The sequence below is a fragment of the Aphelocoma coerulescens genome, assembly GCF_041296385.1.
Source record: "Aphelocoma coerulescens isolate FSJ_1873_10779 chromosome W unlocalized genomic scaffold, UR_Acoe_1.0 ChrW_unloc_scaf_1, whole genome shotgun sequence".
Lineage (NCBI taxonomy): Eukaryota > Metazoa > Chordata > Aves > Passeriformes > Corvidae > Aphelocoma > Aphelocoma coerulescens.
The window spans coordinates 16,602,034-16,627,259 of NW_027184080.1; the positions used below are offsets into that span (position 1 = coordinate 16,602,034).

At 45.6% G+C, this 25,226-nt stretch overlaps 1 protein-coding gene and 1 long non-coding RNA gene across 2 annotated transcripts in view; one reads left to right on the forward strand and one right to left on the reverse strand.

Moving 5' to 3' along the window:
- LOC138102747 (Golgi phosphoprotein 3) overlaps positions 1 to 25,226 on the forward strand; it is a 125,791-nt gene that overhangs the window by 38,665 nt on the left and 61,900 nt on the right. The window contains exon 2 of the mRNA XM_069000498.1: positions 15,142 to 15,273. Coding sequence (XP_068856599.1) covers positions 15,142 to 15,273 — 132 coding nt within the window. The remainder of the gene's footprint in view (positions 1 to 15,141; positions 15,274 to 25,226) is intronic.
- LOC138102755 (uncharacterized) lies at positions 3,262 to 12,423 on the reverse strand. The gene is made up of 3 exons (XR_011147519.1): positions 12,312 to 12,423; positions 3,684 to 3,792; positions 3,262 to 3,298 (listed from the first exon to the last, which is right to left on the reverse strand). It is a non-coding gene; the product is annotated as an uncharacterized lncRNA (long non-coding RNA).

Below are 25,226 nucleotides of genomic sequence, written 5' to 3' on the forward strand. Positions count from 1 at the left end.
TGATGGGACTATCATGGCTAAAAAGAGTTAAAACATTTTATTTCTGCTGTCTCTAAATGAAGTTTCAGAAATTGCATTCATTACTAAATTTTGAAGTCTTTTTGCGTCTTTCATAAAAGAAGAATTTTCAATTTCCTGAGAACAGGTTTTGGGTAACTCTGGTGATGTTTCTTCTTCAGAAGGTTCCCCTTTGGTTCGTTTCAGTTTGGTTACAGTAGATCTTTTGTTTTGCTTTCAAGTACCGGGTGTGTCTCGGTTTGAAAGACAGGTGTCTGCTAAGGAAGGCAGAAGCCCCCCTTGAAGTGGCAGATATAACCCCTTTCCCCCTGAGTTATTATGATTTTGAAATCAAGGGTCTTTAGGCAAAGATGTGGGAAATAGGAATAACAGTTCTTTACTATATATATATTTATAGATAGATAGATAGATAGATAGATAACCAGTCAAACAAAACAACAACAACTATGACAATAACAGCAAACACAAACCCAGTCCCAGCCTTCTCGGCTGTCAGGCTACTCCCCCTCAGGTGCAGTTCCGCTCGCAGCCAGCAGGGATCGCTGGCGGCTCCCGGTGAGCAGGGCAGGTGCGATGGTTCCCCCGCGGCTGCAGGAGGCGCTCCGGAGCGAGCTCGGGGATCACGCGGCACTGGCAGCCTGGGATCCCGGGGAAGGGTGGAACAAAGGAGCTTCACAAACCCTGGGCAGCCGGTCCTGGACTCCCGGAACAGCAGGCTGGAAATGGCAAGGCCGGAGCGGCAGGCACAAACACAAATCCTGGGTGGCAGACGAGATGTATCCAAAAGGGGAACCCCCCGGGGCTCCAGGCAGGCAGGGTGAGCACGGCTACAGCATAGCGAAGGCTCGAAACAGCAGCGGTGCAGGGCGGCCCCAGCCCTAGCCTCCAGCAGGGCAGGGAAAGCAGCCTTGGGATCCCGGTGTTGTTTCCAGCAGAGAGGAAAAGACGCCGAAAAAAAACGGGAACCAGCAGCTCTTCTCTCCACGGCTTCTCTCTCCAGACGCTGAGAGCGAACTCCCAACACGCCCAGGTGAAACAAAGAGTAGCCAGGCCCACCCCACCCCCAAAAACGGGGTGCTTTTGTCTTTCTTAAGTATGGTCATTTGTCCCCTAGCAACATGCATATGGGAGAAAATTCCTCTAACAGAAAAAAAACTAGGACAAAACTAAAACCCCAACAGGGTACTAGGCAAGGATTTTAGGAGTACTATTAAGTATAAATATAAAATGAAAGGCAGTTAGACAGTGAAGTTTAGACTAGGCAGTGTTACATGCATTATTCCAGAGAATCTCTGTTGTTGTTGTTTTTCATAAATGTAAATTGAGTTTGAGTCAGGGCCAAGACTTTTACCTAACACTGACCTTTAATACTGAATATGAGTCAGATCCACCTGAGGATGGGCCCAAGGGGCCAATCGTTGTAAAAACAAATACTTATTTTATTTTATTTTATTTTATTTTATTTTATTTTATTTTATTTTATTTTAAGCAGGCTATTGTAACCTTCCATTATCTTCACAGACTATTACATCTTTATGATGCTTTTTTAAAAGACTCAAAAGCTGATTTCTATTTGCTGTGACTCTGTGGATCTGCAAAGTAATCTATAATAGCTTGAGACTCACTGGGTTAGATCAGGAAATGCATTGTCAGCTACAGTCTACATTCTACTGTAGAAGGTTCCGTAAATAGGTGTCCTTAACCAACTAAGTTAAACACATCATTTTTTTCTTTTATTAGCATGCGTGTATCTTGAAGCCTCAAGGTTGGAACTCTGGAAGTGCTTCTTTTTCCTTTCTTTTGAATTGGAGATTTTCACTGATTTTTCATTCTTCTTCAGCCTTTTCTGGCCTGTGCCAGGTATAGTAGAGTTGCTGTTCTCTTATTAGGAATTAACTGAAAATTAGAGAGAAAATGTACATTTCTGTATTGGGAAGAGATTTTTAGTAACTCTTACGGGTAAAACAAAGAAAGTATTCTGAAAAACATTACATGGTCTTGTCACCGAAACTGTGGGAAAAACAAAAACCCTCCAACAACATTTTTAGTGTTAGAGAATCAAGGCATTACTTTATTCTGGCCAGGATGCTGTTCTAGCCAGGATGTGCAACAGAAATCATTTCATCCATGTAGCGATATGGAGCAGCGAGGAGTCCCCAGGCAGGTGCAAAGGAGGAACATTACAAAAACCACAGCCTTTTTATGCTGTTAGTCAGTTTTTAGTTTACATAGTTTTAAGGCACAACAAACCAAATTTAACCAACCACCATACACTACGGTGCAGGCACGAAGCATTCACGCAGCATGCCTCACTTCCTCTATTCTAGCTGAGTCATTCTTCCACAGTCCATTTCTACTTAGGCTAAGTAACAGGCTGGAGCCATGATTTTACCAGGCCTTCCCTTTACAAAGCTTTACCTATCAGTCACACTTCCCCCTTCTTTGTTTTTTAAGTGTTGCACAGCTAAAACTGTCTGTGCCGGTATGGCCATTATCTTATTAAGACTATTATTGATCATTTGTTGCACACAAGATAATATACATGGGATACATATCATAATCATTAGGAACACACCAAGGATAACTATGCCATACATTGCTAAGTGTTTAAACCATGCCCCGAAGCCAAAGCCGAGGTTGTCGAGCCATGAAGACACCCCCCACCAATCACCCTCATTATGTTGCTGTAACTGTTTAATGAGCTGCTTCAGATTACTGATCCTCTTATGAATAGACTCTGAATGATCACTTAAGTTCATGCAGCACATGCTGTCAAAATCTTCGCATCCATGGCCTTGAGCCAACAGCAAGAAGTCAATGGCCGCCCTGTTTTGCAGTGTTGCATGTCGCACTGATTTAACGTCCATTAGCATAGCTGAAAGAGCGGCACTAGTGGCGTTAGCTTCCTTTGCAAGCCAGCAGCCAAGCTTGTTTAAAGAAGCCAAAGCGTGAGCAGTACCAATTGCTGGTACTAAACTGGCAGAGATGCTCTCTGCAGTGTTCCAGAAAGTTACCGTCAGATTGCACTTCTTGTTAAGAATCTGTGTGCTGTGCCTAACGCGACGCTGTGCTGCAACAATTAGAGCAGTCCGATCTGGATGAAACAAGGTTAGTTGGCCAATGGTGCAAGGTCTGCCACCAGCTTTGCCTGGTATACCTTTCCAAACGCGCTCCCCGCATAATAAGAACAAGTCCGAGGGGAGAGCAATAGCGCTGATGCCAGATGTCAGTTGACTTTCCAAGGTCTGATTACACCACAGGGAAGCATTGCTGAAAATACCTTTAGGAGAGACATCAAAGTTAACACTGTTTATATAAACACCAAACGTACCATCAATGTAAAAGCATAGCGAAGTGTGCAAAGTCCCTAGCGTGTCTAGTTCTTGTGGCTGCGAGGGCAAAGCTGGAAAGTCATGCATCCTTCTCAGATCTTTATACCATGTCTCATCCTGTCCTGTGGTCTTCCACCAGGGGTCCTGGCACCACCACATAGGCTGCAATATACCTGGGGCTGCGCAGTTTTGCTGCACGCTTTCATTATACAGCTTACCAAAGCGTTTCTTGTCAATGGGTACCCCTACCAAGCACGTGCGAAAAGGATCATTAGGAGTTATAGAGATGCACATAGTATCAGTGCGCGTAGCATTTGCAAGGGTGATCCATACGTTTGCGCCGTCCAGTGTAGGGGGTACGACACTCGCAGTGCCTTCACCGTTCAGGATGATGCAACAAATGGTCGCACACACCATGAAGGAACCCATTTCACATGGTGACCTGTGGAGACACAAGCATAACCCCTCCCCATGTTAATAAGTCTAAAGGTCCTGCCCACTGCCCTGTTACTGGGTCCTTTACCATCACCGGAGGCCTGGGATGAGCCTTTGTATCAAAAGAATATTGCCTTTTGCATGCTGTTTGGCCAGCTTCATCTCGATTCAGGAAATTGAGAACATATAGGGCTTTTGCTAATCTATCATGTGGGCACTCCAACTCCCCCTTCTTTTGTTTGTGAAGCATAGTTTTCAGTGTTCTGTGGGCACGTTCAACAATCGCCTGACCAGTGGGAGAGTGAGGGATACCCGTGCTGTGGGAGACACCCCACTGCTGTAAGAACTGGTGAGTCCGCTCAGAAGCATAAGCAGGGCCATTGTCAGTCTTTGTAGTGTCTGGGAGGCCCAAAGAAGCAAAGCATGTGAGCCAGTGTCGAGTAACATCACGAGTTTTTTCTCCTGTGTGGGCAGTTGCCATCAAAAAACGTGAGAAAGTGTCAACAGTTACATGAACATACTTTAAACGACCAAATTCTGGAACATGAGTAACATCAGTTTGCCAGACAGAATTAGCAGTTAGGCCTCAAGGATTGACACCTTCTGCTAAAGGAGCAGGAGCAATTCCACAGCAAGAGGGGCAGGAAAGCAGAATGTCTTGAGCTTGCGAGGCAGTCAATTGGAATTGCTTTCGTAAAGAGCGTGCATTCTGATGAAAGAAGTCATGAGATAGCTTAGCCTGAGCAAACTTGTTAGGCACAACATTTGGCATGACAGTAAGATCAGCATAATAATAAAGCACATAAATGTCATGCTGCCGGTTGTTAATCAAAAGCCACAGTGTACGCAGCTCTGCAAATAAAACTGGGTTATCAACATAGCGCAAGTATGAAGATTCCAAACAAACAACTACATTAGCAGCATATGCAGAATCAGTTACAATGTTGAGTGGTTCTTGTGAAAACAACTGAAAAGCATAGCGTATAGTGGCTAACTCTAGGATTTGCACTGAAGCATTTTGCACAGTCAGAGCCCTATTATGCCATCGGGCAGAGTCACCCTCACGCCATACTACTGCAGCTTTGCTGGTTCTGCTGCATGCATCTGTAAAAACTGTCATTCCGTTGACGGGAGTCATGCTGCAGCAGCATTTTGCATACAAGGGGGAGGCTACCCACCTCCGTCCACAGGCGATGTGAAGGGTAGTGGATAGATAATTATCCTGAAAAGTCTGCAAGTGCAATCTGAAAGTTAGTGTCCTCTGACAACAACCATGACAAGTTTTCTTTGTTTGCAGATACACAGATTACATGTGGATCATGGCCATTGAGTGTCTGCAGCCGCTCATGGTCTTTCATGATTAACTGCGCAAACGCCCCGGATAGTCCATACAGTTTTTGTTGCCGTGTGAGGTAAAAATAGCCACTCCAGCACATGCAAGGGATCACTGTCATCAGGGAACCACTGAAACAAGACAGCAAAGGGTTGTAACTTGCTAGCCATTTGTTCCAGTTTGGCCAAATTTAGAAATATATCCTCTGAGAGAAGGCACAAGACACCACTATATCAAGAGAAACAGGTTCATCAGGGTCCCATCTCCAGCCCTGACAACTTTCCAGAGCTTGAGCACAATGATCTAGGGCTTTCTTAGCCACAGGAGTCAGCTGTTGGGGATAATTGAGATTAAGATCACCCCTGAGTAAAGCAAACAGGGGGTGCAAAAGCTCTGTGGATAAACCTAGAATGGGACGTAACCAGTTCAAGGAACCTAACAATTTCTGAAAATCATTCAAGGTCAGGTTATCCTTAACAGAAAGCTTTACAGGCTGAGGGCAGATAGTTTGCTGAGTAATTTTTCACCCTAGGTAATGCCATGGGGCTTACTGCTGCACTTGCTCCGGTGCAATGACTAAGCCAACTGCTCAAATTGCCTGAACGACAGCCACCTGTATGGAACACAAAACAGAATGATCTTTAGCTGCAAGGAAAATATCATCCATGTAGTGGTACATGGTCGCTTCAGGAAATTGGCGGCAGACAGGTTGCAGAGTAAGGTCCACCACTCTCTGGCATATAGTTGGGCTGTTGCTCATGCCTTGCGGCAAAAGTGTCCAGTGATACCTTTTCATTGGCTCTGCATGGTTCAGGGTGGGCACTGAAAAAGCAAAACGAGGTGCATCATCAGGGTGCAACGGAATGGTAAAAAAGCAGTCTTTCAAGTCTATGACAATGAGGGGCCAATCGAGAGGTATCATGGCAGGAAAGGGAAGTCCAGTTTGCAAGGCACCCATGGGTTCAATGACCGCATTTACCATGTGTAAGTCATGCAACAGTCCCCATTCACCACTTTTCTTGGGAATGCAGAATACAGGAGTGTTCCAAGGGCTAGAGGATGGCTGTATGTGTCCGAGAGACAGCTGTTCATCTACAAGCTACTGTAGGTTCTGTAGCCATTCCTGACGTAGGGGCCATTGAGAGACTCAGACAGGGTCATCAGTCCTCCACGTGAGCTTACATATGTTCAGTACTTGTGTTTGAAACGGCTGTTCAATGGCCCCTATGAAAAAGGGTTTGACGAGAGTCAGTGTTTATGCTCACACTAGTTCCAAACTGTCTCAGGACATCACGCCCCCACAATGTACATGGCACTGGAGCGATGAATGGTGTGATGTGGACAGTCTGCCCATCGGGGCCATGAACAAGGCAAAGGTGGGCACTTTGATGAGGGTGTTGAAGCCCTCCTACCCCAACTGGGTCGAGGCAGGGTCAACCATGGGCCAATCACTAGGCCAGTCACTGGCTTTGATAATGGAAACATCAGCCCTGGTATCAACAAGTCCTTTGAATTCCTTGCCATCAATCACACAGACCATGGTTGGCTGAGCTGCTGTGATAGCACTTGCCCAAAAAATTTGAGGCTGGCCAGTGCTTCCGAAACCTGCAGTACCACGCTTACCTTTTCCACCCGGGGTCGTGCTGCAGAATGGAACAAGCTGTGCGAGCCGCTGGCCTGCAGGTATAAAGCAAGGTGGCAAGGGTGTCCAGAGCATAATCTGTGTTTCACCTTCATAGTCGAAGTTGATGACACCAGGTAACACAAAGAGTCCTAGCTTCGTGGTAGAAGAACGTCCGATTAGTAAAGCATGCATATTATTGCCAATAGGTCCCCATACCCCTGTAGGGACTAAATGAACCGAGGAGGTCTCCAGAGTTACTGGCTGGCGGCCAGGTCCAGTCTGGCACTTCCGGAGGTTGCTAGGATGAGCTGGCTTGCCAGACGCCGTGCTTCCCATTTGTTTGTTTCTGCCAAGCGCGTAAGTTCGGCCCCCCCACAGGCGGTTTCCCAAGACCACAGGTTTAAGGTCCTCAACACAGCAAGAGCAGCAATCTTTAGCCCAATGGAAGCCCTTTTTGCACAGGGGACACTTAGTGGTAGGGGCATTAGTGGAAGGAAATTGACCTCTTGGTTGCTGCAGAGGGCAATTGTTCTTCAGATGATCAAGGGACCCACAATGATGGCAACGATTGCTACATGCTTTCTGCAACCGAGCTGCGAAAGCCGCAGTGGAGGAGTTAGTGCTACGAGATGGAATAGTCACATTTTGGCAAGCTCTAACCATCTCCACTATACCACAAGTGCAGCGATTACGAATAGATAAGCGGGCTCTTTTACAGTTAGAATTCGCATTCTCATACCCAAGTTGCCGTAACAGGTTTTGTCGTGTGTCCTCATCATACACCTGTTGGGCCAGCGCCGCCTGGACCCTATCCATGAAAATCGTGTAAGGCTCGCTTAGCCCCTGCTCAACTTTGGTATAAGAAATGTTAGCAGCTTTGGCTGTCATTTAACCGGGCGCATCGCTGCAATGGAAAGACAGGGAATTGTTACAGTGGGGATTACTGTAACAAGCATATATCAAACCAGAAGTCCCGTGGAAAGGAAATATATGTGGACGGATTCTTGGTAGATGTTTCAGAGATCTTTATTTGTCCAGCCGCATGGCCGGGGCTCTGCTCAGGAACTCCTTGAGTCACGGGACCCGAGGGTCCTTGCCCACACCGGGGAACACAAACCAACCAACCAATCGGGAATGAGGCTGACCAGGGGCAGGGAAACCCCGTGTCTTCCCCCCAGGGCCCCTCTCCCAGGGCTCCATGGCAGGGGGGAGACCCCAACATCTCACCCGTTTTATTTTAATAAAAGAAGAATGAAAACAACTGGAAAAACATAACAAGAACAGTTTCAAAACAAAACAAGCCACTCTCCTGAGTCTTTAAATGTCCAAACAGATTCTGTGGAACATCTTAGGGCTGATAGAAGGGAGACAGAACTCTCTGGGCATGCTTGTGGGGAAACTGAGGCAGGAGAGGGTTTAATTTCTTCCCTCCCCCTTTTCATCCCCCCATCGGCATCGGAGAGGAATTGTAGGGAAATGGAACTGTATAAGGAAGCCCTGGGGTGAAAAACGGATTAGGAATAAACTGGGGATAGGGTAAACTTAGGAAAGGGTTCATATTGGGTATAGGGTAAAAGGGGAAATTAGGCTGTGGGTAGGGAAATTGCTGCGATGGATATTGTTTATAATTTTGTGCATAATGGCTGCCTTTGACAGTGTCTCGGTTTGAAAGACAGATGTCTGCTAAGGAAGGCAGAAGCCCCCCTTGAAGTGGCAGATATAACCCCTTTCCCCCTGAGTTATTATGATTTTGAAATCAAGGGTCTTTAGGCAAAGATGTGGGAAATAGGAATAACAGTTCTTTACTATATATATATTTATAGATAGATAGATAGATAGATAGATAGATAGATAGATAGATATATAACCAGTCGAACAAAACAACAACTATGACAATAACAGCAAACACAAACCCAGTCCCAGCCTTCTCGGCTGTCAGGCTACTCCCCCTCAGGTGCAGTTCCGCTCGCAGCCAGCAGGGATCGCTGGCGGCTCCCGGTGAGCAGGGCAGGTGCGATGGTTCCCCCGCGGCTGCAGGAGGCGCTCCGGAGCGAGCTCGGGGATCACGCGGCACTGGCAGCCTGGGATCCCGGGGAAGGGTGGAACAAAGGCTTCACAAACCCTGGGCAGCCGGTCCTGGACTCCCGGAACAGCAGGCTGGAAATGGCAAGGCCGGAGCGGCAGGCACAAACACAAATCCCAGGTGGCAGACGAGATGTATCCAAAAGGGGAACCCCCCGGGGCTCCAGGCAGGCAGGGTGAGCACGGCTACAGCGTAGCGAAGGCTCGAAACAGCAGCGGTGCAGGGCGGCCCCAGCCCCAGCCTCCAGCAGGGCAGGGAAAGCAGCCTTGGGATCCCGGTGTTGTTTCCAGCAGAGAGGAAAGACGCCGAAAAAACGGGAACCAGCAGCTCTTCTCTCCGCGGCTTCTCTCTCCAGACGCTGAGAGCGAACTCCCAACATGCCCAGGTGAAACAAAGAGTAGCCAGGCCCACCCCACCCCCAAAAACGGGGTGCTTTTGTCTTTCTTAAGTATGGTCATTTGTCCCCTAGCAACATGCATATGGGAGAAAATTCCTCTAACAGAAAAAAACTAGGACAAAACTAAAACCCCAACAGACAGGAATACCCCCAGGCTCAGTAACATTCGCTGCTTGTAAACCCTTCTTTCCTTGCACTATATCAAATTATACAACTTCCCCATCTCCTACACTTTGCAGGTAATTTTTAGGATTATTCCTTTTAATGGCAGTTCTATGGATGAATAAATCTTCCCCTGTATCATCTCGTGTTATAAATCCATAGTTGTTTTTTACATTGTACCTTTTCACAGTTCCTGTGATTTTTGTTGCTACAACTTCTCCTATCACGTGCTTGCGTGTTCGTCGTGGGTGCCGGTCCCGTGTGGCCTCCGCCTCGCCGACTCCGACGTCTTGGCCAGGGCCTCGCATTGCGGCTGCTCTGTGCCCTCCGAGCAGCGCTGCTCCGGCACGTGTCTGGGCTCTGCGCGGCCCCGCATTGCCATCGCGGCTGGCCCCGCACCCTGTGAGCGGTTCCGCTCTGCCAACTCCACGCTGCTTTGAGAGCGGCCCCGTTTCGGCTCGGCGCTGCGCTGCACAGCTTCTCGTGTCGCTGTGGAAACCGCCGCTTCTCCCTCTACAGGGCTCTCCGAGAAAGTCGCTCAGAGCGGCTTGCCACGCCGAGCCCCGGTTCCTGGGTGCTCGTGGCCCACGACACCGGCGGCGCCTGCGGCATCGCTCCCTCACTCGCGGTCGTGTGGCCGGGGACCCCGAGACAGGGATGGGGTCTGCGATAAGGCACGCGCTCCCGAGGGGGCCGGGCGCATCCAGGGCAGGCACCTCCACCGGCAAGGCTGCAGTCATGTGCTCCCGGGATGGCGGCCACGCAGTCTCGGCCACGGAATAAGTATGATCATCTGCTTTAGGGGTAATGGGACCATACAAATGCTCTTCAAGAGCTTCCCTGATTATAAGGTATGCACGGAAAGCTTCGCTTTGATCCCATACCTTATCCCAGATCTCGTTCCAGAAACACCCCTCACAAGATTCAGGAGGTTCGATATCAAAAAGTAAGTCTCGAGAAATATAGGAGAACCTTTTGAAAAGCCAGACAAAAAAGTGTTCTAGATCTCCCGGTTCCATTACTTTTTTGTTTTGTTGTTCAAGGATTCCTTTTACTTCTAGATACATTTTTTTCTGTGGCTCAGAGAGTCCCATTTCCCATGATTCTTCCATAGTCCAGAGAGAATATCCAAACCAAGATGAGAAGAGAGAGGCCTAGAGTGGTTTTTTACTCACGAATTTCCTCAGGGATCGGTGTCTTGCCCGCATTCTTCCACCAGTTTGTTACAGCGGGGATTACTGTAACAAGCATATATCAAACCAGGAGTCCCGTGGAAAGGAAATATATGTGGACGGATTCTTGGTAGATGTTTCAGAGATCTTTATTTCTCCAGCCGCATGGCCGGGGCTCTGCTCAGGAACTCCTCGAGTCACGGGACCCGAAGGTCCTTGCCCACACCGGGGAACACAAACCAACCAATCGAGAATGAGGCTGACTAGGGGCAGGGAAACCCCGTGTCTCCCCCCCAGGGCCCCTCTCCCAGGGCTCCGTGGCAGGGGGGAGACCCCAACAGCAATGAGGTCATAAACATCACGTGGATAGTCTGTCTGGGCTCTGGCATTCTCAAACCCACCTTCAGCAGTTAACTGAACCACAAGGACAGGGGGATCCCTCCGCTGTAGACGCCCTGCCTGAGACAGGCAAGGTGAAGGGTAGTCCGAGAACCAGACAAGATACTGGGTCATTGTCAGGACCATCCTCATCATATTTTTCCAGTCAGCAGGAGTGAGAATATAGGCAGAACTTAATGTCTGTAGATATGTAATGAGTTGCTCAGAAATTGCACCCGCGTCTTGTGCCAGCCTGCGCAACTCCTTCAGGACAGAGTACTCTACATCTTTATAGGATGGAGGCCTGGCCTGTTCGTAGACAACTGGGTATGCAGTCAGATATGGGCGGACCCTGTCCCGATCACATGTAGGGTACAGTTGCTGTACCACCTGGGCATTACAAGATGCCGTGTCTGAATAGCTATTCAAAGTAACGGTCTCCAGAGGGGCAGCGGAGCTGGCTGGCAGCTCCTGGAGTGGCCTAGGTGGGGGGGTGGCTTGGCCTGGGGGCCCGCATGGGGGCGGGGTAGCTGCAGCATTCTAGAGGCCCTGCGAGGGCGGGGGACTAGTCGGAGAGGCCTTGATATTCACTGCGGCTGTAGGGATATCCGCATCCAAGGCCGGGAGGCCACAGTCGGCCGAAGCGGTTGGCAGAAGTGAAGTAGCCGTGGGGGGTGCTTGTGAAGCAGCCGTAGCGGGGGGCTGGTGACATAGCCATGGGGGGGGCGTGTGCTGAGAGGGCGGGCGGCGAAAGAGGAGGTACCACAGGAGAAGCCGTGGGCGGTGCAGAGGCTCTAGGAGAGGTGGGCGGTGCGGAGGCGGGGCCGGGAGGGCTAGGCAGCACAGGGGCCGTGGGAAGAGTAGGCAGCACAGAGGCGGGGTTGGGCGGGGCAGAGGTGGGCGGGGCGGGCAGTGAGGGAGCTCTAGGACCCAGGGAAGACTGGAATGCGGGGGAGCTGTTATGCAGGAATGCGTCTCCCTTCGAGACAGCTGCTGAAGAGGGCAGCTGTGCAGGGCAGCTGTGCGGAGGGGGAAACAGGTTCCCAGGAGAGTGGGGCAGCCGAACCTGCGTTAGATTCTGTAAGAGCTGACATTATAATTCCCCAAGTAGCGAGATGCCTGGACACACAGACATCACCCGCACTCGCAAGATAGAAAAGTTTTTGCCCAACCGTTTGCCAAGCATCTAGGTGATAAATGCTGGCTGGCGGGAGATCTTTGATATGCGTAGAAAGCCAATCTAGGAAAGAAATTTAGCATCGGAAATGTCTCTGTTCTGCCTTAGTAAAAGCTGCCACACCATCTCTAGGGTCTGTTTCTGCTCGAGGGACAGCTTAGTACGGGACAGCTTAGTACCCATTATCAATCGCAGCTCACCTCAAAGTGTGGAATGTGCGTGCTGAAGTTTGATAAGGTGAAGCTGAGAGGTCGCTCAGGTTGTCTAAGCGTGCTGCCTGGGTTTGCTGCCGGAGCTCGCCACCAGAGTTCACCGTAGGGATGCGCTGCCTGGAGCCGCCGCCGGAGTCCTTTGCGTGGGCTTGGGTGATGCCTGGGGCCACTGCGGGAGGTCCTCAGGAACCAGTGTAGGTCGCGGGCCGGGGCCGCTCCTGGGGCCCGGGGGCTTCGGTCCCGGGCGAGGTCCGCTCTTCGTCGTAGGGTAGTTTTCCACGTTTGGGCGCCAGATGTAGTGATATGTAGCAGCGAGGAGTCCCCAAGCAGGTACAAAGGAGGAACTTTATTTACAAAAACCACAGCCTTTTTATGCCGTTAGTCGGTTGTTAGTTTACATAGTTTTAAGGCACAACAAACCAAATTTAACCAACCACCATATACCACGGTGCGGGCACGAAGCATTCACGCAGCATGCCTCACTTCCTCTATTCTAGCTGAGTCATTCTCCCACTGTCCATTTCTACTTAGGCTAAGTAACAGGCCGGAGCCATGATTTTACCAGTCCTTTCCTTTACAAAGCTTTACCTATCGGTCACACATCCACACATAGCCCGGGTTGTGCAGAGAAAATCATTCCATCACACATGATTTTTACTAGTTTTTTCACATACTTATACAGTCAAAACCCAGAGAAATTCATTGATTCAGTGTTCATTGGTCCCAAGTTACACAGTTCTTAGTATTTGGTTTCATATTGGTTATTGATCTCTTCACCTTCGATGTTAATTAGGTTCTCATTCTTTGTTCTCTTATCTATCTTTACCCAGACCAGGTGTCTCCGACCATGCCAGGGGTGATGTTTGGAGTTGATGTTCCTTAATGGTCATTATCTTTTTTGTATCTTCTGTGCTACTCCCAGTCTTGTTGAGATGTTAAGCTCATCAGACCTCGAGTGGTGAAACAGTCCTTTGAAAATAAACTTCGATTCCTTTCCCTCGTGGCAAAGGCGAACACATCCCCTGACTAAAGTTATATAAAACAATTAAAAACTTTGTACATTTCCAACACTTGGAGTGGTATAGTTAAAGTCACTTAATTGAAAAATACTTTAAAAATAAATTCAGTTTTCATTGCTAAACAAGGGGAAAAATTTCTAGCGCTTGAATTGTTTGCATAATAATGTAACACTTTCTGGAATTAGAAAGAAGTATATATTTATCATGCCACAGCTGTAAGTTTGCTTGTGTGTAGTCTGATTTCAAAAATTATTTTTATGTAAAGAGGCTATTTAATTGAGAATAGTAGAGTGTAGGAGTCTTTGTATATATTGCACACCATCTTGCACGTTTTTTGGCAAAGAAATGTCTGGTGCCAACCAAAATCTTAATTTACAGAATGGCTGACTTCTTTGCGAGTAACAGCTACTCACATATCAGCTCTGAATTGACTGATCCAAATTCTTAAATGCCTTTCCAACCTTCTATTATGGCCTTTAAAAAAATGCCTGTTACATATTTCAGTAATTACTTTCTAGAGATCTAGAGCTTTTAAAGAACTTTTTAAAGTATTGGTTGTCTATATAATCTATATTATCATGTTCCTAGAAATCTATATTTAATGGCATGCCTTAGTGACTGGTTTGTTTTTAGAAGACTTCAGATGTATACATCTGATATGTCTATACATTTGCAGCTTATATTTGCAAAAAGAATAAAATTGTATTACCCTTGATTTGTTAGACTTTGTTACCGGTTAGGATAAATTTTATGAAAGGGAGTGTTCTTTTCTTTTTACTGATTTTTTCTCTGAAGAAGCACAAAGTGGACGTTTTCACAGAGATGCAACAATATGGGAGTTTTGGAAAGTCTTTCGGAATTGTAACAAGTGTTTTCAAAGTAATTTCTCAAAAAACAATTTCTCAGAAATATTTTGTCTTAGATACTGTTCTTGCATGTTTTTTTAATATTTAACTGTTGCTTCTCTTGTGAGAGACTGTAATGTTATGGTTAATGGCTTAAACGTTGTTATGAAGGACTTTTTGCCCATTATGGCAAAACTGTATGTAGAAATATAGTTGAAAAGTGTGGTAGTGTGGTTCATAGAATAAATGTAGCTTGCAGTTTGGCAGTCCATATAAGAACAACTGTATTGGGTTTGTGTGGCCAGGTTTTGGTAGCGGGGGGGGGCTACATGGATGGCTTATGTGAGAAGTGCTGAGAGCTTCTTCCATGTCCAGCAGAGCCAATGCCAGCTGGCTCCAGGACAGACCCGCTGCTGGCCAAGGCTGAGCCAATTAGAAATGGTGGTAATGCTTTTGTGATAACCTATTTAAGAAAGGGGGAGAAAACTGCCCGAGAGCAATTGCAGCCAGAGAGGAGTGAGAATATGTGAGAGAAACAACTCTGCAGACACCAAGGTCAGTGAAGGAAGGGGAGGAGGTGTTCCAGGTGCTGGAGCAGATTCCCCTGCAGCCTGTGGTAAAGACCATGGTGAAGCAGCTGTGCCTCTGCAGACCATGGAGGTCTTTTGACTACATATAAACTACACTTTATATCTCACAGTTCTTGATATCTTGCTGGTTTGTTTTGCATCTCTTTCCTGAAGTTTCCCTTCTTTTCAAATAGCAGAGACCAAGTGTCAAAACTAATAGGGGATGAGTCTGTTTTCTCTTTGATGTTTCAGTACAGGAATGGTAGTTGACTAGTGATGCTAGTGTACGAGGGCCAGAGAACCATTTAGAGAATGCATTAAGCCTCTTTTTCTATTTGCTTTCAGGTAGAAATGGAAATATTTTACTGCCTTTCATTCTTCACAGGGTTACACATCATTTTGGAATGATTGCATCTCCTCGGGATTGCGTGGCTGTATGTTAATTGAATTGGCATTGCGAGGGCGTCTTCAGTTAGAGGCTTGTGGAATGAGGCGCAAAAGTCTATTGACAAGAAAGGTAAGTGGAGGAAAATGGTCGCATTTACTTTTGTGTCATGCTCCAGGCAATACAGTAGCTATAAATTAAGGGTGCTTGTAACAAATATACTTTTTTTTTCTTTATATGGGTGTTGGAGGTTAGGATTTTTCCTTTTTTTCTTTCTCTTAGGGAATTTTCTCCCATCTGTTCCTAAGAGACAATAACAATCAGTACTTAAGAGAGCCAAGGGGGAGGGTGAGGAGTGCAGCTGGCTGCACTGTCATAGCTGGGGGGCTTTATTTTGGGAAGGGCAGAGATACCTCGTGATTTTGGCTGGGGGGTGAGGGGCTGGGCTCAGCTTCTCTCTCGCTCTCGGGATCGGAGGGGAGACAGGCTACGATGGCTGTGGGAAGAATTCACCACCACTGAGGGGTTCCATCTCCTGCTGTCTTCTACCGTGAGTGAAGCTCTGCTTGTAAGAGCGGCCATTGGACTGGGACCTTATTAACACTGTACCTCACTAGAAAGGACCCTCACCATCTATTCGGGTGCCTCAGGGGAAAACCCAGGACCTCGAGCCCCTCCTTCCAGCCCTGCCGTTTCTCTGCCACTGCTCTGGGTTTTTCGCTACACTGTAATCCCTCACCCCCTGCCTGCCAGGACACCCCGTGGCTCCTGCTACAGCTGCGGAGTTTCTGATACATTTTGTTTGCCACTCTGAGGTCTGCTGGCCTCTGCCGTTCCAGCTTGCTGCTTCCAAGGTTCCTGCTACAGCTCATTTCACTATCTGGAGAGGCACCAGGACCAGCCGCCCCTGTGAGGTTGTAAAGGAAGCCCCTTTTTTCCATCTCTTCCACTGGCTGTGCCCTCCATTACCCACATTAAGAAGTGACTGTGCTCGTGCCACAACGCCCCCTGCAGCCGCAGGGGAATCATTGCACCTGCCCTGCCTGGCCGGGAGCCAACAGCACCCCTGCTGGCTGTGACCATAACTACACCAAAGGGGAAAGTGCTTGACAGCCGAGAAAAGGCTGTTATTTGGTTTCTGGTTTTGTTTGTTGTTGCTGCCATTGTTGTTGTTTGTTTACCTTGTTATACATATACATGCTAGTAAAGAACTGTTATTCTTTTTCTCATATCTTTGCCTGAAAGCCCCTTAATTTCAAAGTTATAATAATTTGGAGGGAAGGAGGTCATATTTTCCTATTCCAAGGGAGGTTCCCGCCTTCCTTGGCAGACACCTGTCTTTCAAACCAAGACAATGGGGATAGGGATTCTGAGTAGTGGCCTAAGATAGGTGCAGAGTTATTACCTAATAAGTTTTAACGGTGAGCTGAAGTACTTTGTAAAATCTTCTGTATTTGATCCTGTTTGTTCTCTTGATGCGTTCATGCTGCTGTTGGGATCCTTGCACAATCAGTTGACAGTGGCTCTGGACAGGGTGTGGTGGCAGCATTTGCTGCTGAGAAGCCAGTAGCACTAGTTGTAATCTGCTAAAGGAACTGGATTTTGCAGTGTTCGTAAGATGTTGATTGGGGCTGAGAGGGATGGCTGAGAGACTGTCAGGTGTATCCTGCAAGTTACCAGTTTAATACTGGTGTACACAGTGTTGCAATTAGTGCTTGCAGTGCATGGAAAGGAAACAATCCTTGTTCTTTGGGCCCATGAGAACACAAAACTAACTGTATCTAGTTTAAGCATGTGACCATTGTGTTAACTTTGTTGTACTCACTGACCTTTAAGATGGGCAAATTTTTGAGGTTCTTTACTGAATTATGCTGAATATTTGAGGCACCTTAATTTATTACTTTTTCCACTGGATCTTTTTTCTTTGTACAAAATGTGCAAAGTCACACTGTTTGAAGAATATTTACTTTATCAGCATTAGAAGGTACTTGTAAAATACATTTATTGAAAACATGGTCAAATGTCTATGCATCAGAAATAAATTCTCTTTTATGACACCTTTCCCTGTCAATATTATCCCTTGCTAAATTCCCCAAACTTCTTCCAGCTTCCTCCTCTTCTGAAGAATCGAACCTCTGTTCAGACAAACAGCTCCTAATTTTTTAGCTTCATTTAAGCATATTCAGCATTGATTAGTTTGCACATTAATTTTTTTTGCCTCCAAATCTTTTGGTTCCTTAGGCATTCAGGAATGTTCTTTAGAAGTTATTTTCATATTGCACAAACATTGTCAGGTCTATCTAACTGAAATTTTAACTGTGTCTTTTTAGGAAAATGAAAAAATAACTTGTGCATATCCTCAGTAAGGAATACAAGCAAAATTTTTCTTTTCCTTTTTTTTAGTTTTATCATGTGATCTTTGGGGATGGGCTGGTGTGTTTGTTTCAATTTTTGTTTTTTTCTCTGTTGTTTAAGGAGAACTAAAAGGTACCCAACATTAAATGCTTTGTTCTTTCTGCTGTTGAAAGGCAATTGAGAGATTTCTTTTTTCAGGCAGGAGGGTTTTATGAAAAAGTCTTAATATAAAATTCAAATGAAGATTGATTTCTGCTTAAGGAATTTCATGCAAATAAAATCCATAACTACTGATATATATGATGTTTCTTCTCTCCTTGCCCCATCTCTCTCAATTTAGAAATCCTTCTCATTAATGACTTGTGTTGTTTTATACCTTATATGAAGTCTTGCATGTGCTGGTTTGGACAAATTTGGAGGAAAAAATATCCTCTGATAGAAGGCAGGTTACAACCAGCCCTCCCCCACCAGGTTCGGGAAAAAATACATTTTTTCCTCAGAGGAAAGTGAAAGAGATAAAAACTATTTATTTAACAAACACACAGGAAAAGGATAATAATGCTAAATAATAAAACCTCTCACTGTGGAGAGAAAACCTGGAAAAATTTTTAGAGTCCTTCCGTAGGTCTCTCTCTCTCTCTCTTTCTCCTTGGAGCTGGGTCACAGGCCCACCTCCAGGACCAGGGCCTTGGTGGAAAACTGTCCCGAGGTGTTCTGATGTTGAAACAGTCCAGAAAAAGAAGAAGAGAAAAAAACCAAAGTCCCAGGAAAAAAACAAAGTTCAACTCTCCATCTCTGTTGAGCTTTTGACGGGGTACCCTTCCTTCTCGGACCAGGGTAAAGAGCAGAGGAGGCTGCTGTTCTGCTAAGTTCTTTATTTCATAGTCTTATAGCTTTCTTGAAGGCAGAGTTTGAAGGGGGTTACATGATAAAAGCAAACAGCAGCTGCAACAGCAGGCAAAAACAGCTTCTTCTATATGCTCTATATACTCCATATACTCTATATACTATACACTATACTCTATATTTTTTCCTACAGAAGTGTGGATTATATTTGTTAACTGACCAATAAGATTAACACATGATTCTAGTTTTTCTTTTCTTAACCTATCCTAGTCTAATTCTAACAATCCTAAGTCTTACACAAGTGTTACATAGGTATTACACAGATTTGCATATACAGTTTCTATCAGTTCTTATTGTTTATGTGAACATTCTATCTAAAAAATGTGAACAGTATAATTCTATATATATTTTGTCTAAAGTAAAGAATTCTGTGAAAAGGTAACATTGCTGCAGCAAGAACTGTGTTTAAGGTCTCTGCTACAGCTTTTTAATGTTTAAGGCACTTAGCATATATTTCTACTAAAAGTTAAAAAATCTATATTTCTATTTCACTTTGGTGTGGCTTCATGTATCTCAGCTTATCCAAAGGTTTTAATTCAACCCCTGTGCTTTGGCTTCCCTCTGGGCCTGAGTCCAGAGGAGCTTTCACTCCAACATCTCTCCAGAGAAAAAGTAGCCAAAAGCTGGCTGAAAAGCAAGCAAGCTGCTTCCTCCCTCTCCCTCCACTGCAGAACGCAGAGGAGTCTCTGTATCTCTGTGTCCTTGAACAAACTGCTTTGAAAAGTTTTGCTCAGTTTTTTTCTCTTCCCCCTCTCACGCTCAGTTTAAAGGCACAGAAAGGCACAAAATTAATTTCTGGGCATAGGGCGGCGATAGGGGATACACTTCATAAAGTCACCCTGAGACAGTACTACATTTTAAGTCTCATTTATGTGTTTGCAAGATTTAATTGTCTCAACTCTAACAAGTGTCCCCCTCATCTCCCTTTGCAGGCTTTGCTCCCCTTGCCCTCAGCTTTCTCTGTGAATTAAATACTGTGCTTAGTGAGTGGAATGAGCTGCTTTGTTGCATCCAAGGTTGTAATTCAGTGAGGCAGAGTTTTAGTGCCAATAGCATTTTCATATAACTTTTGTCCCTCAAGCTAGCCCTTCTCCCTCCTCGTCCCTGCTCCATTCTGGGACTTTGTGGAAAGGTAAAATTTCATTAAAATAAAGCTTTGATTTGTGACTTGAAACTCTGTATCTTCAAACTATGGTCTGAAGGGAGGGAGTTTAGGTTTCAGCCACATTAGCCTGTCCTGCAGCTGAGAAGGCTAGTCCTGTCTTTGCAAAGAGGTTTATTATTGGAGTCTCTCTTGGGTTGTTACTAGTTGTAACTAGTTGGGGTGACTTAATGATGTGTATCCCATATCGCTGCCCTATGCCCAGAAATTGATTTTTGTGCCTTTCTTTGCCTTTAAACTGAGCCTGAGAGGGGGGAGGAAAAACGGAGCAAAACTTTTTCAAAGCAGTTTGCAGCTTGTTCAAGGTCACACAGAGATAGTGACTTTTTTTCAGCTGTGGCAGGAGAGCGAGAGGGAAGGGAAGCACCGGGCTTGCTTTTCTTTCCAGCCAGATTTCGGCAGTTTTTATTCTCAGCTCCTTTTCCTCTGGAGAGTTGAACTTTTGTTTTCCTGGAACTTTATTTTTTTCCTTTTTTCTCTGCTGGACTGTGTCATGGGTTTGCAAGCATAGTCCCGGAAGTGATTTTCTTGCAAAGAGGTGCTTACAGCTTCCTCTATGACCTTACAGAACCTATCAATTGGCTAGTTTGAATATTGACAGTTTTTTAAGCCACTTAAAATTTTGACCGCCTCTGTGGTCCACATTTAAGAATGGACAAACCCCGGGAAGTTCTCTCTTTGGCTTCTGGCTTTGGGACAGGTAACTGGGCTCGGCCTGTACGGGGCCTAGCGGGCCCGGGCCAGGACCTGCACGGCCGGGGCTGGGCCGGGCCACAGCCATCGTGGAGCCGTGTGGCCCTGTTCCATCTGCAGCCCCCACATCCCTGTTACGTGCAGACGGCATGGCCTAGATCCACCCCCCCCCCCCCCCCCCCCAGTGTGGCCGAAGATTCAGCTGAAGCTGCCCCGCTGCCCGGCAAAGATCATATGGCCAACAGCGATATGCAAAATTCCAGCTGCAAGGCCTGGGTGAGATTAACCCTTTTAGTGCTGTAAGTGCTGCAGACATTAAGTACAGAAAGAAGAGCTGAAAACCTGAGGGAGGAGAAAGAGGAGATGTTTAAAAGCTGAAATTCTGTTGTAAAGCTATGGTGGTGATAGACTATGATATATCAGAGTACCTGTTGTAATTTCATGAAAGCATGGGGGGTGGAGCCTTCAACTTGTACTTGTGAGCAAAAGCACCTGTGCTGGAATAAGCAAATGCTGAAGCAGCTGTAATTTGATGAGAAATTTGAACAGGGAGAGATGGAAGCAATGAGGACTCTTGCTCCAATCAGAAGGAGAAGACCTCTGTTCCTAGAGATGCTCCCAGAGATAGTCTTAGAAATGAAGATGATAAAGACCCTTTTTCTCCCAGGGAAGGAGGAGGGCCTCTATTCTTAGAGATGAAGATGCTCCCAGAGATGGGTGAAGAGAACCTTTGTTTTTGAACAGCTCAACCTTAAAATGGTACCCCAGTAGCTCATGATTGGACCCTCAAAAGCAGTAGTGGGAAAAGCTGTAAGTCGGGGGAAGGGACTCTCACATGCGAGCAGAGAACCAACATGGGCAGCTGTCTCGTTGTGATACTGAGCCATGACAGAACTTCTTGTGGAGATGTCTCCATAGCATGAGCAAGAGAGTCTCCTCTCCCTAAGTGAACTGAACAAGGTTATTATGGAAGTGGTAAACAGACTGAACATCTCAAGGGTTGTCTTTTTACAGTGGGAGAAGGGGGAAAGGTGGAGGGAGGAGAAGAGTTCTGCAGGTGTGGTATGATTTTTTTTTTCCCTTCCTTTTAGGTCTGTTAATAAACTTCTTTATATTCTTTTAAGTTTGTGCCTGCTTTGCTTTTCTCCTAATTCTTATCTCACAGAAAGTAAATAAGTAAGTGATAATTTGAACAGAACCACTACACTCTAATTGGTGTTTCTGCCCGGTTACAAACTGAACCCGCTACAGACAGTTTCAACATCAGAATACATTGGGAGGATTTTCCACCGAGGCCTTGGCCCTGGAGTTGGGCCCACCACCCCGTCCCAGCTCCAAGGAGGGGGAGAGAGAGATCTATGGAAGGACTCTGAAATTTTCCCAGGTTTCTCTCAGCAGAGTGAGAGGTTTTATTATTTAGCATTATTATCCCTTTTCCTGTGTGTTTGTTAAATAAATAGTTCTTTCACTTTCCTTCGAGGAAAATTTATTTTTTTCTGAACCTGGTAGGGGAGGGGTGGTTATAGCCTGCCTTCTCTCAGAGGATATATTTCTAGATTTGGCCAAACTGGAACACTAGTGTTTGTGCAACACTTTCAGGTAACCACTCTGACTAAAAACTAATTCACTTCTTTGATCAGTTTAGTTTTTATTTAAATCACTTTCTTGATCTTGTCATCAGATGGGGCACAAGTGAGACTGCTGTCATGAATGATAAGGTGAGAACAAGAAGAGGGTAGAACTAGTTCTTTGGGAAGTAGTACAGATTTATAACCAGCTAATTATGGCCTTGATCACACAACTGACTTAAAAGATTGCTAGCTTCAAAGATTTCCACTTAAAACATTAAATCAAGTGGATATTTGCTGATTATTTTTTGCAGTTTCTAAGACAACTTCAGAAGTGATCAAGATGCATTAAAACCATGCTCGAATGCCATAGAGAGATAAATGAGAATGACAAACTGTCAGACAAGGACATGATGAATGTTAGTGAAACGTTTGTAAGTCAGTATGACATATTTTATGTTGCAACATCCTTGTAAATTTGGCTTCAGAGTATGTAATCATTGCATAATTTTGTAGTTCTATCTACTGGTACCACTTTTAGAAACAAATAAATGAATGAGGTTTATGTATAAATAAATTTCTAACACTAGTGGTTATTCAAGATAAAAAATGGTACTTTATGCTACCTTACAGTCTCAGAAAGCAAACCCAGTAATTACAGTTCTTAAAAGAAATCTCAATAAATCCTTGGCAGATTAACTTCAGTATTTTATAGATGACACTTCTGAGTGATTAATGCATGAGTGGATTTTTGTGTTAAAACTAAATAAGAAAGTTTACTTAAAAATCAATGCAAGAGATGCTTTATCTTTATCATGGCTTAATTGCAAAGCTGTATTGTGGAAAATGAAAATTGAATATTCTGTATAATTGAAATGTCAGCGGTTGAATACAAGGCAAATGTAATACATGCTAAATCACTGAAAATTGGAATAAAGAAATATTTTTTGCAGGAAGGCTAAGCACCATCATCTCTGAATAAACAGGATCTTCTTTCTCTACATTAGCACATCTATTAAAGAGAGAAAAGATACCCTCTTGAAGATGCTTAATCCTAGAATAATCATAGAATCATGGAATGGTTTGGGTTAGAAGGGACCTTAAAGATCATCTCATTCCAACCCCCTGCCATAGGCAGGAACACCTTCCAATAGACCAGGTTTCTCAGGACCCCATCCAACTTGGCGTTGAATGCTTCCAAGGATGGGTCATCCACAACGTCTCTGGGCAACCTGTTCCAGTGCCTCACCATTCTTACAGGAAAGAATTCCTTCCTAATATCTAATCTAAACCTACCCTCTTTCAGCCTAAAGCCATGCCCTCTTGTCCTATCACTACATGCCCTTATAAAAAGTCCCTCTCCAGCTCACTTGTAGGTCCCCTTCAGGTATTGAAAGGCTGCAATTAGGTCTCCCCAGAGCTGCCTCTTCTCCAGACCCAATTGTCTCAGCCTTTCCTCATAGAGGTGCTTCATCCCTCTAATCATCTTCATGGCCCTCCTCTGGCCTCACTCCAACAGGTCTATGTGCTTCCTGTGCTGGGGACCCAGTAGCTGGATGAAGTACACCAGGTGTGGTCTCACAATAGTGGAGTAGAGGGGCAGAATCCTCTCCCTTGCCCTTCTGCCCACATTGCTTTTGGTGCAGCTCAGGATACGATTGGCTTTCTGGGCTGCCAGCGCATACTGACAGCTCATGTCCAGGCTCTCATCCACCAGTACCCCTAAGTCCTTGGCAGGGCTGCCCTCAATCCCTTCTTCCCCAACCCTGTATTGATACTGGGGGTTGCCCCAACCCAATTGCAGCATCTTGCACTTGGTCTTGTTAAATCTCATGAGATTCCCATGGGCCCACTTCTTGAGCTTGTCCAGGTCCCTCTGGATGGCATCCCATCCTTCAGGAATGTCAACTGCACCCCTCAGCTTGGTGTCATCTGCAAACTTGCTGAGGGTACACTTGATCCTTTTGTCTATGTCATTAATGAAGACATTGAATAGCACTTGGTCCCAATACAGACCCCTTGAGGGACACCACTTGCCACCAGTGTCCTCTGGGACTCTGAGATGTTGACCACTACCCTCTGGATGCAGTCATCCAAGCAATTCCTTATCCACTGAACAGTCCACCCATCAAATCCTTCTCTCTCCAATTTAGAGAGAAGGATGTTGTGGGGGACCATGTCAAAGGCCTTACAGAAGTCCAGATAAAGGACATCTGTAGCCCTTCCCTTGTCCGCTGATGTAGTTACTCCATTGTAGAAGGCCACTGGGTTGGTCAGACAGAACTTGCCCTTGGTGAAGCCGTGCTGATTGTCCTGAATCAACTTCTTGTCCTCCATGTGCCTTAACAGAGCTTCTAGGAGGATCTGTTCCATGATCTTCCCAGGCACAGAGGTGATGCTAACAGGGCAGTAGTTTCCAGGGTCTTCCTTTCTACCCTTTTTGAAGATGGGTACAATGTTTCCTTTTTTCCAGTCACCTGGGACTTCACTTGACTGCCATGATTTTTAGAATATCATGTAGCTTGGCAACTACATTGGCTAATTCCCTCAGGACTCTGATTCATCTCATCAGGTCCCATAGACTTATGTTCGTCTGGTTCCTCAGGTGGTCATGAACTGGATCTTTACTTACTGCTACTGCGGCTGGAAATGTGGGATAGGGAATTTACATAGGCACTTGTCTTGGGGTGACCTTATGAAGTGTATCCCATATCGCTGCCTATTTATTTTTTCCCGAACCTGGGGGGGAAGGGGTGGTTGTGCCTTCTCTCAGAGGATATATTTCTAAATTTGGCCAAACCAGAACACACTTCATAAAGCATATACAAAAAGGAATAAACATATAATGCTGAGTTAAGTGTCCTGCCCCTCCTAAACCACTCAGCTAGCCAGGCACCACTGATAGGTTGCGTTATTTGATGTATTAAGTCCTGAAGATGTTGAATGTTGCTGTCCATACTAGCTGATTCAGCAGTTATGTTAAAGCAGCACATGCCTTCAAACTTGGAACAGCATTTATGATGTTGAAGAGGGAGGTAGTTTATCAGTAATCAGTGTTGTAAGGTTCCTCAGTGTACAGCAGTTACTTCCAGATTTAAGGCAACAATTGCCTTGGATGTCAAATTTAAACCTTGTACAAGGGCACACACCAGGTGCTCTATATTTGCTTATTGGAAAGAGTAATAAGTTAGTTACAGTAAAAACCAACCACACATGAGTATTTACATATTGATCTTGCAGAAATGTATCCAAGGTGTGTGCTCGTAGTACAAGCCTACAAAGCATGAGGAGCCAATCCGTGAAAAGGAAGGAAAACAGGAGTGTCATCTCCTCCCAGTAATACATATGCTGTTGCTCCAGCTTCTTCAGCCAATATTGCTTCAGGGTTGGTAACTTGACAG